Source organism: Pelodiscus sinensis, chromosome 2 (assembly GCF_052426305.1).
Source record: "Pelodiscus sinensis isolate ZL-2025 chromosome 2, ASM5242630v1, whole genome shotgun sequence".
Taxonomy (NCBI): Eukaryota; Metazoa; Chordata; order Testudines; family Trionychidae; genus Pelodiscus; species Pelodiscus sinensis.
The window spans coordinates 121133147-121145376 of NC_143053.1; the positions used below are offsets into that span (position 1 = coordinate 121133147).

Consider the following 12230-nt stretch of genomic DNA (forward strand, 5'->3'; position numbering starts at 1 on the left):
GTAAGCAAAACTCGTGAAGTCATTCTGCCGCTCTACTCTGCACTAGTTAGGCCTCAGCTGGAGTACTGTGTCCAGTTCTGGGCGCCACATTTCAAGAAAGATGTGGAGAAATTGGAAAGGGTACAGAGAAGAGCGACAAGAATGATTAAAGGTTTAGAGAACATGACCTATGAAGCCAGGCTTCACGAACTGGGCTTGTTTAGTTTGGAAAAAAGAAGATTAAGGGGGGACATGATAGCGGTTTTCAAATATCTAAAAGGGTGTCACAAGGAGGAAGGAGAAAATTTGTTCCTCTTGGTTTCTGAGGACAGGACAAGGAGTAATGGGCTTAAAGTGCAGCAGGGGAGGTTTAGATTGGACATTAGGAAAAAATTCCTAACTGTCAGGGTGGTCAAATATTGGAATAAATTGCCAAGGGAGGTGGTGGAATCTCCCTCTCTGGAGATATTTAAGAACAGGTTAGATAGACATCTGTCAGGGATGGTGTAGACGGAGCTTGGTCCTGCCTTGAGGGCGGGGGGCTGGACTCGATGACCTCTTGAGGTCCCTTCCAGTCCTATGATTCTAAGACGACTTAGGTACTCATCGACTTCAATTATTTTGAACAACATATAGTATTGAAGGACTATTAAGTATGATTAAAAGTGTATTCACATCTCTAAATTGTGCCAATTATAAGCTATATAAGTAAAAGAACAGAATCTTAAATGTATTTGGAGCTATACAAATATAAAAGAGCACCTATCCTGGGCTCTAAGATGCTTCATCAAATAAAAAGCAGCCTCTTCCCACTTTCTCCAGCTTTAATAATTTTAATGATTACAACTACCATGGTATTGACTTACAAGAGAGGCAGTCAGGACTTAAACATCTGAGGACTTAATAGATAAAAAGCCTCTGCAGATCACATCCCAAGCGAGCAGATTACTTACATAAACATAATAGATACTGGGTCACAGCAATAATCCACTTAGCCTAGCATTCTGTCTTTGATAGGGGCCAGATGCTTCAGAAGGAATGAATGTAACAGGGCAATTTATCAAGTTGTCCCTCACCTGTCATCCAATCCCAGTTTCCAGTAGACAGAGTTTTAGGGATGCATTCCTGATCATCTTGGCAAATAGCCTTTGATAAACCTATCCTCCATAAATGTATCTAATTTTTTTTAGTCCAGATATATTTGACATTTGCAACCCGTCTACTAGTTCCATAATGCACAGTCAACTTGTGAAGAACTTCCTTATGCTTGTTTTAAAACTGCTGCTTATTAACTTCATTAGGTGACCCCTGGTTTTTATGTTCTGTGAAAGGGTAAATAATCTCTGTATTCACTCTCTCCATACCATTTATCATTTTATAGCCTCCCCTCCACCACATCCCTCCCTCCTGTAGTCATCTTTCTAACCTGAACAGCACTTTTAAAAAAACTCTCATACAGAAGCTATTTGATATCCCTGATAATTTTTGTTGCCCTTCTCTGTATTTTTCCCTAACTTATCTTTTGCAGCATTCAAGGAGTGGCATACCACAGATTTATATTGTTTTATTATTTATCCCTTTATTAATGGTTCCCAACACTGTTAGCTTTTCTGACTGCTGCTGCACATCAAGCTGACATTTACAGGGAACTATCCACAGTGACTCCAACATCTTTTTTCGTGAATGGAAACAGACCTCTTCAGTTTGTATCTATAGCTGTGATGTTTCCCAGTGTGCATTATTGTGCCTTGATGAATTTCATCTACTTTTTTTCTTGCTCAGTTACCCCAATTTGTGAGACCCCTTTGTAATTCTTCTCAGTCAGCATTATTTTGAGTAATTTTGTATCATCTGCAAACTTTGCTAACTCATTGTTTACTCTCCCCCCCGCAAACTCATTTATGAATATATTTAATAGAAATACAGATTTTTGGGGAACCCCAACATTTATCCTTTTTTTAAACTGTGAAAACTGTTAATTACTACTCTTTGTTTCCTATCTTTTAACTAGTTACTGATTCATGAGAGGACCTTCCCTTATATCCCACAACTGCCTACTTGGCTTAACAACCTTTGGTGAAGGACCCTGTCAAAGGGCTACTGAAAGTCCAAACATACTAGAACTACTGGATCACCCAATCTATGTATTTGCTGACCCTTCTCATAGCATTCTACATGATCAGGGAAGCATGACCTCCCTTTACAAAAAGCTTTGTTGACACTTCTTCAACATATCCCTTTTATTTATGCACCTGATAAGTCTATTCTTTACTATAGTTTCAAACAATTTCCTTGGTATTGAAGTTAGTCTTACCAGCCTGTAATTGCAGAACTGCCTTGAATCATTTTTTTTTTTAAACAGCATTACATTAGCTATCCATCAATCATGTGGTAAAGACGTTGATCCAAACACTAGGTTATGAAATAGCAGAGCTGTATATACCTGATTCCTTCTGAACTCTTGGATGAATAACCCACTGATGCTAGTGACTTATTACTGGTCAATATATTTATTTGTTCCAAACCCTCCTCTACTGACACTTCAATCTGGGACAGTTCCTCAGATAAGTTACCTAAAAAAAGGGCTAAGAATGTCTTTTCACATCTTATGCAGTGAAGGTTGATAAAATAATATTTTACTTCTCCACAACAGCCTTATTTTCCTGGCTTGCCCCTTTAGCATCTCGATCATCCAGTAGTCCCAGTGATTGGCAGGCTGATGCATTTACAGGCAGTCCCCGAGTTACGCGGATCCGACTTATGTCGGATCCACAGTTACGAATGGGGCTTTTCTCACCCCGGAGGATGGGAGCGGCGGGACGCCCAGATGCGCCGCGGTCTGCCGCCCCCGACCTCCCGGGGTGAGAAAAGCTGCTCCCTGTCTCCCTGGTCTGCAGGGAGACGGGGAGCAAAGCCTCGGAGCACGCCCGCAGCGGGACAGCCCGGGCGCGCTTCAGCTGTCCCGCTGCAGGCGTGCTCCGAGGCTTTGCTCCCCGTCTCCCTGCAGACCAGCAGGCCAGGGAGATGGGGAGCAAAGCCTCGGAGCACGCCAGCAGTGGGACAGCCGCGGCGCGCCTGGACTGTCCCGCTGCCCGCGTGCTCTGTGGCTTTGCTCCGCGTCTCCCAGGTCAGCAGACCAGGGAGACGGAGCAAAGCCGTGGAGGACTTGGGCGGTCCCACCACCCCCGTCTCCCTAGTCTGCTGGGGGGGGCATGCAGCTAGTGTCCCCCCCCCCCAGCAGACCAGGCTTTTCTTGCCTACCCCTGGGGTAGAGCAGCTGGGGGCTGCCGGGTTGGTCCCGCAGCGCCACTCCGGACCAACCCGGCAGCACCCCAGCTGCTCTGCCCCAGGCGTCCTGAGTCAGCCGCTGCTGAAACTGACCAGCGGCTGACTACAGGAAGCCCAAGGCAGAGTTGCTCTGCCCCGGGCTTCCTGAAATCAGCGCTTATCAGTTTCAGCAGCAGCTGACTTGGGGACGCCTGGGTTTCTTAAGTTGAATCTGTATGTAAGTCAGAACTGGCGTCCAGATTCAGCCGCGGTTGAAACTGATCAGTTTCAGCAGCGGCTGACGCCAGTTCCGACTTACATACAGATTCAACTTAAGAACAAACCTACAGTCCCTACCTTGTACGTAACCCGGAGACTGCCTGTAGTTTGTTTTTTTTATTAGTTTATTTTTGCTTGTTGCTCTTCCAATTCTTGTTTGATCTGGCTAATTATGCTTTTACATTTGAGTTGCCAGAATTTATGCTCCTTTCTCTTTTCACTTCCAATTTTAAAAGATATGAATTTAATCTTTAATCACCTCTTACTCTGTTTAGCCATATGACATTAGTGGCATCTTTATTGGTCCTCTTACTTTCTTTAAAAATTGGGGCTCAAAATAGAGTTTGGCCCTCTATTACAATATTTTAAAAAGGTTTCTATGCAGCTTGTAGCCTTTTCACTCTTTGACTGATCCTTTTTACTTCTGTTGAACTATCCTCTTTGTTATTTTGTACTTCCCATTTTTTAACTTAAATGCTACTGCTAGAAGGATCTTAATCTCTTGGACCAGATACTGTACTCCACATACGAATAAATAAAAAATGGTCTCTCCCTTGTTGGTTCCAGGACCAGCTGTTCCACCAGTGGTCATTAATGGCAGCTTGAAATTTTATCTCTGCATCCATTCATGAATAATCATTTCAATATGCAGATAGCTGCAAATCCATCATTACAAAAACAGAAAATCCAGTAATCTTTTTAATCTCTCTGACCATTTCTCAATCACCATCCCCATCCTGGTCAGGTGTCTAAAAGAATATTCCTACTACTATACTCTTATTCATGCATGGAATTTCTATCCATAGAAATTCTGTGGTAATGTCTGAGTCATTTAGGATTTTAACTCACATTTGATTCTACACTTTTCCACATATAGTAACATCACCGACCATCTCAGTGAGGGGCTATGTCAGTGAGGGGTTTTGTTTGTTTGTTTTGTTGATTCTCACTTGTGTGTGGCCCCAGACTGATCTTTCTGTGGGTCAGTGGACCCCAACCCCACTCCTGCCCTAAACCTTACATATTAAGTAAATAAATAAACCTAAACCAAGCTAACTGGTTCTGCTATATGCAATGATGGCAACACAATTTTATCTTCATTCTAGATACATTCCTCAAAAAGTTAATTTCAGATAATATAAGCCATTACTGAATATGATAAAATGGTTAGAGGAAATGAAACTAGACAACTTTCATCCGCTATAGCTTTTTAATACATCTTTAGACTTTTTAGTCACTCCCTACAGTCTTCTAACTCATTGCATGCATACGCTGACTGACCCATGCCAGATCCTTTCCAAGACCACTTGGGGTAAGGGAAGTGCAACTCTTGTCACCTCTGACTGATGTTCAGATTGTTACTGTCACTCCTGACTCACCCTTCAGAAGTCAGAGTCAGATTCCTTCCCTAGACTAGAAAGTCCCGTCTCAATATTCTTCATAGCTAAGTTTATTTTTATGTAAGCTATACATTGTTTGCTTCATTATCTTTCCAGGTCTGATGTTAAGATGAGTGGTCTATAATTTCCCAGGTCAATGCTAGATCTCCAGTTTTTTGCCAAAAAGTTTAGTAGCAAACAAAAATGTCACTTTTCACATCTGCCATTTCCATATTTTCTGTTATTGTCTATTCTGGCTCATTAAAGGGCCCATCCTGTCCTTAGTTTTCCTCTTGCTTCTAATGTATTTGTAGAATGTTTTCTTATGATCCTTTTTGCCTCTAGCTAATTTAATTTTGTGTCTATGGACTTATGTTGTTTGTACATAGTTCTCATTTAGCCAAGTTACACTTATTTTAAAGCTTTTCTCAAGCCAGCTCACATACCCACTGAATAATTTCCACTGCTTTCCCGTGAACTCCCTCCAATTTATCAATGTTTTGTGAAGTGGGCTGCTAAGAACTGAAACTACTGCAAAACAAGGACATTCTAGAGCTGCATCACAAAATTTTTCAAGACTTTTTTTGCTGTCTTATTGCCCTGCAAACATGCCTCCTTTAATGCCCCGAGTTGCTGGATCCTGTGACAGATCCCACCCATGCTTTATGAAATTGACTTATGGACACAAATATGCATAACTTGAAGATGCTTTGGAAAAATCTCATGTAACCTATCAATCTATGTCATAATATGCTGGATCTGTATATCTTATTTTGGTGCATGTATAATTCTTGTGTATAAAGTTAGCTATATGGAGTATGGAATGCTTTATGGTTTTAAATGAGTGAAAGAAAGCCATCAGGGGTGTTTCCCTCAATTTCTGGGTCATCGCATGTAGACCTTCAAATCTTAGCAGTGGTTGGTCCTAGGAAGTCATGTGATCCCCCCCTCCAAACTGGTAGGTTCTGACCAGATCCACCCTTACATGTAAGGGTGGAATGTAGAAATAGAATTCCTGCCCAAAGTGAAAATCTGTAAAACAATGAGAAGCTAGCAGTTTCTTTGTCTTTTGCTGGCATGGCACTCCCCCAAAAAATGAACCAGACCCTTCAACGAGTGGGAACTGGTTTGAAGGCTTAGCTGGAATAAGAACCCTTTCAGGGTGAGTTTATAAGTTTATACTGAGGTTTTAGTTTAAAGAATTAGATAAGCATTTTCTGTTATTTTACATTTGTAATCTACTTTGCTCTGCCTGTTTTCACTTACAATCTCTTAAATCCTACTGCTTGTACTTAATAAAAATAACGTAATAATGTAAATAATTGTTACCTGGGGGAGCAATCAGTTTGTGCATTTTCCTTTCATTGTTAAAGGGGGCTTACCTAAGTAATTCATTTGGGGAGTGATATCCCTGGAAGCTGGGTCCAAAGCTGCATTTTCCTTGGACCTGAAGAATTTCAGTGTTTGTACTGCTCCTTGGGATGTGTGTGAGGGGAGCAGTGATCTCAGCTCTGCGCCTTGGCTGGGGAAGACCAGATGAGCTGGCCCAGCAGGAGAGGATAGTGAGAAGCCCCAAAGAGCAAGAAGGTAAGTGTAAATGGCTTAGTCAGCACACCAGGAAACACCCCCAACGGGTCTTCTGTGACCGCTCTCGGTCACAAATCCTTTCAGCGTTACTGTATTCAAAATATATCCCATATGTTGAGTTTGTTTTAGGTTATTTTTTTCCACCCATGTTTGCAGGCATTTAAAAAAAATGTTGTGGTGGCTCCTAGTTCTAGTACATCTTTTTTGAATGTTTAAGAAACAGTGCATGGTAGAAACAGCATTTTCTTCTTCCACTTTCATTATGAAAAACAAACCAACCAAGTATGCTGAAAAACTCAGTTTTCAAATATTTTGTATGGAGGATTTACTCCAATTTTAGTGTTTTTTTATAGAAGTCCTCTCAGCTTATGAATTTCAAAAGGACACTAAATTTTTTCTATCAAGAAAACTATGCTATGATATATATTTGAACCATCAGTTACTACTATGTACTGTAATGCTAACTACTTAACTCTAAAGATTAAATATCTCATCAATCTATTGTCAATATGTGCCTCAAACTTGAATGGTACCTTTAGTTGCTCACCTCATGCTCCGGTGAGAGATGTTCCATGTCAGTTCGTAAGCACCTGAGTCCAGGCAAAAAGTGATTGACCATTAAATCCTCTGATATAACTAGCAGGAATGCAGTTAAGGCATTCTAACAATATAATTAGCATTTGATGTCACATTTTATCTCAAGACAATACACAAATTACCTAACAAAAGAATATTAGCATTTATTCTAGCTATTGTGAAGTGTTTCACAGGTTTTGATTTTAGCAATTTGATATCAAGCGACCCAAAGCAGAGTCAAAATGAGCAGAGAATAATACATGAAAGAAGAATTAAACAAAAGAATAGGGCCTGATCCTGAACAGCAGCAGATGAAAATAGGGTGAGGGACAAAGAACAGAGGCAACCCATGGCTTAAAACAATTTGCTATGACTTGTCTTACTGTAACAACTTTATTTAATACAAACACAAAAATAAAATAGATTCTGTGTCTGGAATTTATTTAGAATAATCCATTACCATAAAAACTGTATTAATTCCAGATGTTATTTTTTGTAACAAGTATGACAAAGGGAAGTAACTGGTAAATATATATATAGAAAAGTACTTGAATCAATCTATGCCATTAATATCATTATGTCATAAGAATGCAAAATGAAAGGATAGGAGGGTAGAAGGCATTTAGCAAGATACCTACATAATTATCTTCAGAGTTCTTCCCTGGCCCCAAAGCAGATTTAACAAAAATTATAAAAATTTCAGGTTTTTTCAAAATAATGTTTAGTTCTATCTATTGTATCTGCGTTTTTAGATTACTGAGAAACTTACATATTTATACAATCTACTCCGAGAGAGCAAGCTACTTTGTAATTCCCAAATATTAAAACCAAAGAGTGAAAACAATTAACAGTTAAAAATATAACTGAATAAGGATACAACAACAGGAAAGAGCACTATAGGCTTCAAACAGATGGGTTGCAATGTCCAGTCTCTTTGAATCCACAGACTGCTGATTGTTGACCAAGGCTAACTTGTGTAAGTGTGGAATAACAACTAGAAGAGTAAATATTTGAATCAAAGTATTGTTTTGCATTCACTTTCACAGACTTTCCCCTAATATACACTAACCTGCAAAGCTGTCTTTATGGTAAAACAATAAGCAATTCCTACCCACCATGCAGTAAGAAAGGCACCAGATTAAGTTGCTTAGGAAAAAAAAATGATACAATGTACTATAGCCCTTTGGAAAAAAGTATTTGTTAACAATTGGTATGGTGACCATATTTTCTGAACCAAAATTAGGGACATATTAGCCACACCCCTGACCCCTGTTAACCATGCCCCTGACCCACATTAGCCACACCTTTGGAGATAACACTCTCGGGGTCAAGATGGACACATGACCAGAAATAAAAGGTGTCATGTGACCCCCCCCTCCCCCCAGAACATTTCCCACCATCCTCCTACCAATAGGGATGAGTTTGGCCCCCACCAACCCCCCCCCTTCATTAAACTATCCTGCAATTGCATTAACCCAATGTGTGTCACATTAACTCGGGGCGGGGGAGGGGGGGGGGAGAGATGGAGAGGCTGGGGGAAGTGTTCCCTCTAAGAGTTTCCTCCCATGAGCAGAATGAATCGTGTTGTGCACCAGTATTGAGTTCATGTGGCTTGTTTGGATGTGCCACTATGGCACCCAATTTATTAATAAATATTTTATAAACCTCTACCTTTTCCCTCTGCTGCCAGGTCTCCTTCCTTTGCTCCATCAGCTACCTTGCCCGTCTCACTCCCCTCAACACCTCCCAGGACCTGCTCCCCTGCACCAGCCCTTCTCTCCCCCGTGCCCACTCCTCCAGTAGCCCCACTCTGATCATGTGTAGCTACTCCTCCTCATCCCCTCTCCTAACACCTCCCTCACCTCTTTCCGCTGGTTCTGGTCCTGCCCCTGCAGGTGTCTGCCCTTCTGCTTCATCCCCAGAATCCCCTGGCACCTGCACTTACCCCTGCACCTCCTGGTGCCTCCACCTTCCCTCACTGCTCCTGCCCCCCTTGCACTCTTTTTCCCTGATGCCCACTCCCTCACAAACCTCTGCCGTAGTTCCCCTCATGCCCCTCTGTGCCTTTTACTGGGACACCAGGACAGAACCCTTAAATCCGGGACCGTCCCAGAAAAAAAGGGGCATATGGTCACCATAATTGGTAAAAAGTGGCATCAGAGATAGAAACAAATATCTGAAGTTTCTCAGCAACAAGTGTATGATAATGGCTGGTAAATGATGGCTTCTAGTGGGACTGCTAGGGGGTTTTCAATTACTGTGTTGCAAACGTATTTCAAACAAAATGGCAGAATATCTGCTCTTGAATTAGAAAGCCACAAGCATTAAAATCATTGTTCACATATATCTATGGAATATGAAGAGTTGTAATATACAGAAAGCATTTCTCAACAAGAAACTATTCAATATTATTGTTCACATTCTGCTAACACTCCCTATCAATGTTACACATTCTATTTAATACATTGCAATCAACTTATGAGTATTTGATATTTTATTCTCAATTGTTATTTTTAGGTAAGAAACATTCACTTAAGTTGCCACTTACATTCATCTCTAAATCTGGGCTCTGCATTAGGTCCAACTCTTCCAAATGTTTTTATGATTTCTGTGTGTAAAGAATGTTGGTCTTGATACTGAGGATCTTCAAGGAAAGAAGCCAACTGCATTTTCACTCTTTCCAGTAGCTTGAATATTTACAAAAAAAGTAAAGGTGGCAAAAACTTCAGTCACTTTTACAATATATTTCTGTTTTCAATCAATCAGTTTTCAAAGTTGTGTTAAAATATTTATTTTTTGGTTAATCTAGTATTCTTCACTGTTACAGGATATCCTAACACCTTTTGTTTTAGGATGCTATCACAATGTTCTACTTGATCAAGGGAAATGTTCTATAAATAGCTTCTCCCACCCCTGGTTCTCTTATTATGCTTCCTTATCTTCAATTTTTTTTTAGTTAGAATTGAAGTAGCAATAGCTCTAACCATGTTTTTAATATCAGAAGTACAGAAATGGAAAGAAATACGTGCAGAATCAGAAGTAACTACTTTACAAATAATTAATGAAAGAAAACACCTGATGAACTAGAGACCAGAAAATAATTAAAAAGCATTTTACATCATCAAAACAGAAAAAAAATATGGACAAACTGTCAATTTTTTCTGAAGTTAAACTTGACTGGATTAAATGGTATTTAAAAGCATTCAGATAAAAAGTAAATCAGCATTTTCCTGCTCAGATGCCTTCTATGTTAGGCTTCTGGATGATACATAGCCTCTATGTTACAAAGATTTATAATGGCAGCAAACAATATAGTTATTTCAGTTAGTTAACCAAGGACTTTTTAACTAAATGCAATGTATAACATGCATTCCCAATGACAAAACTGCTACTTATCCATCTTCCAAAAACTGAACTTCTGAGTCATCATTGACGACTTACTCACATTTCCTCAAACATATTATTTTAGGATTTAAGAACATGTTGAAATTACAGGAAGAATGCAAGCTCTGCAGAAAGTAGTGTGCTTTTTATACCTCACATTGGTATGGATACTCAGCAAAATGAAGCATACATCCTCCTGCTGGAAGACAGTCCTAACTTTTGTAAGGCTACAATTTTTTAAATCAATTTAACACCACTAAGAGCTATAGAAGCAATTAATGTATTGTTCAAAGAGATTTAATTTTTGACTGCTTAAAAAACTCTAAATAGCATTTATTAGTTATGCTCGGTTTTATAAACATTTGGTAAATTAATGTAATATTTATACTAGGGATGTTACAGTATAACTATTTACATGGTTAACTGATGAGACTGGGCTCATCAGTTAACATGCAAGGTTCCTCACAAGGGGCCTCTCCCCTTCCCCCATGTTGCTGCCTCTGTATCAGAGGAGGCAGCACATGGGTGGGGTGCAGATGGGAGCCTGTCCCTCCCCCTGCAACTGTTGAAATTTTCAGCAGTTACACGATTACATAATTAAACCCATTTTAACATTCCTAATTTATACTTCTCTTACTGCAACTAAAGGGAACTCATTCAAGAAAATGCCCTAATGCCTTGTTATCAATCCACCAGAACATCCAATACCCCTGTGTGTTATTGTTCTAAAATTCTTTTTTAGACTGTCCAGTATCTCAGAACAAAACTTCATTCCCAGCTTCACAGTTAACTTCCATCAAGTTGTTATTTTTGATTTCTGTGCCATAATGAAAAATGTCTTCATAAAGAACATAAAATTAGAAAATCCTGAATCCTAACACATTCTGCTTCCATCCTTTTGCAAGATTAAGTTGTGTGTATGAAACAAGAATTTCTCCTAATAGTAAACCTATTATGTTGTAGAAGTTAGGAACTTAACATTGTTTAAGAAAATCACCTTTGTGAGAAAAAAATTTATAAGTGTATCTCTTGCTCGCAGTTTGGCAGTACATTACTGTACTTGTCAAACTCAACCACCTGCTAAATGATTGAGCAATAGTTTGATTGCTGCTTAATATTTCAGTTTGATATGCAGTATTCCTACCTCTCTCTGAGTAACCGTTTCCATGATGGTACCAAAAGCAGGAATTGTGGCAATCCTGACAGAGCTATAAGAGGGGAAAAAAAAATCTTTAAGCTGTGTTTAGCCTTAGGAATGAATACAATAAAAAGTAATGAAAATTCAAAGTTAGTACATTAAGATATATTAGTTTCTAGCAGTGACAAAATAAAAAAAAATAAGTAGATGAGGAAAAATGCTCAAAAGACTTGATTAACTTAAGGTCTCAGTCTGAAACTCACAATTCAGGATCACTGGACAAGGTAACAAGGGCCGGAGCAACCCGCTTGTCAATTAAGGCTTCATTCATGCCTCGAAGAGTCAGCTGTAAACCAGTCAACATGCAATAAAAAATGGTTTGGTAAACTGGAAGGAGAACTGGGTTAGCTGTGACTGAGGATGGGCAGGCAGACTCACAGGCCTTTGTTTATTTAGTCACTCACACAAGACATTAAAAAGATTAAAAATCTTTGTTCATGCTCTGGCAGTTACTGATAACAACCTGTTAGTGAGATTAGCAAAACATCCCTCCTAATCCTGAAAGAAATATCACAACAGTATGCTGGCCCTTGAAATGCATACACAGGGCATTGAATTCCGACTGTTACTTATCAGAGATT

At 39.6% G+C, this 12230-nt stretch overlaps 1 protein-coding gene across 7 annotated transcripts in view; it reads right to left on the reverse strand.

Moving 5' to 3' along the window:
* RELCH (RAB11 binding and LisH domain, coiled-coil and HEAT repeat containing) overlaps positions 1 to 12230 on the reverse strand; it is a 123905-nt gene that overhangs the window by 13988 nt on the left and 97687 nt on the right. For 3 of the 7 annotated variants that reach the window (XM_075921384.2, XM_075921382.2, XM_075921385.2), the window contains 4 exons: positions 11596 to 11659; positions 9616 to 9754; positions 7945 to 8061; positions 7039 to 7127 (listed from right to left, as the gene is read on the reverse strand). In XM_075921384.2, the coding sequence (XP_075777499.1) occupies positions 7039 to 7127; positions 7945 to 8061; positions 9616 to 9754; positions 11596 to 11659 (409 nt within the window). Of the gene's footprint in view, positions 1 to 7024; positions 7128 to 7944; positions 8062 to 9615; positions 9755 to 11595; positions 11660 to 11852; positions 11936 to 12230 lie in introns of those variants that run through there. The other 4 variants (XM_075921383.2, XM_075921386.2, XM_075921387.2 and 1 more) reach the window with 3 other exon arrangements.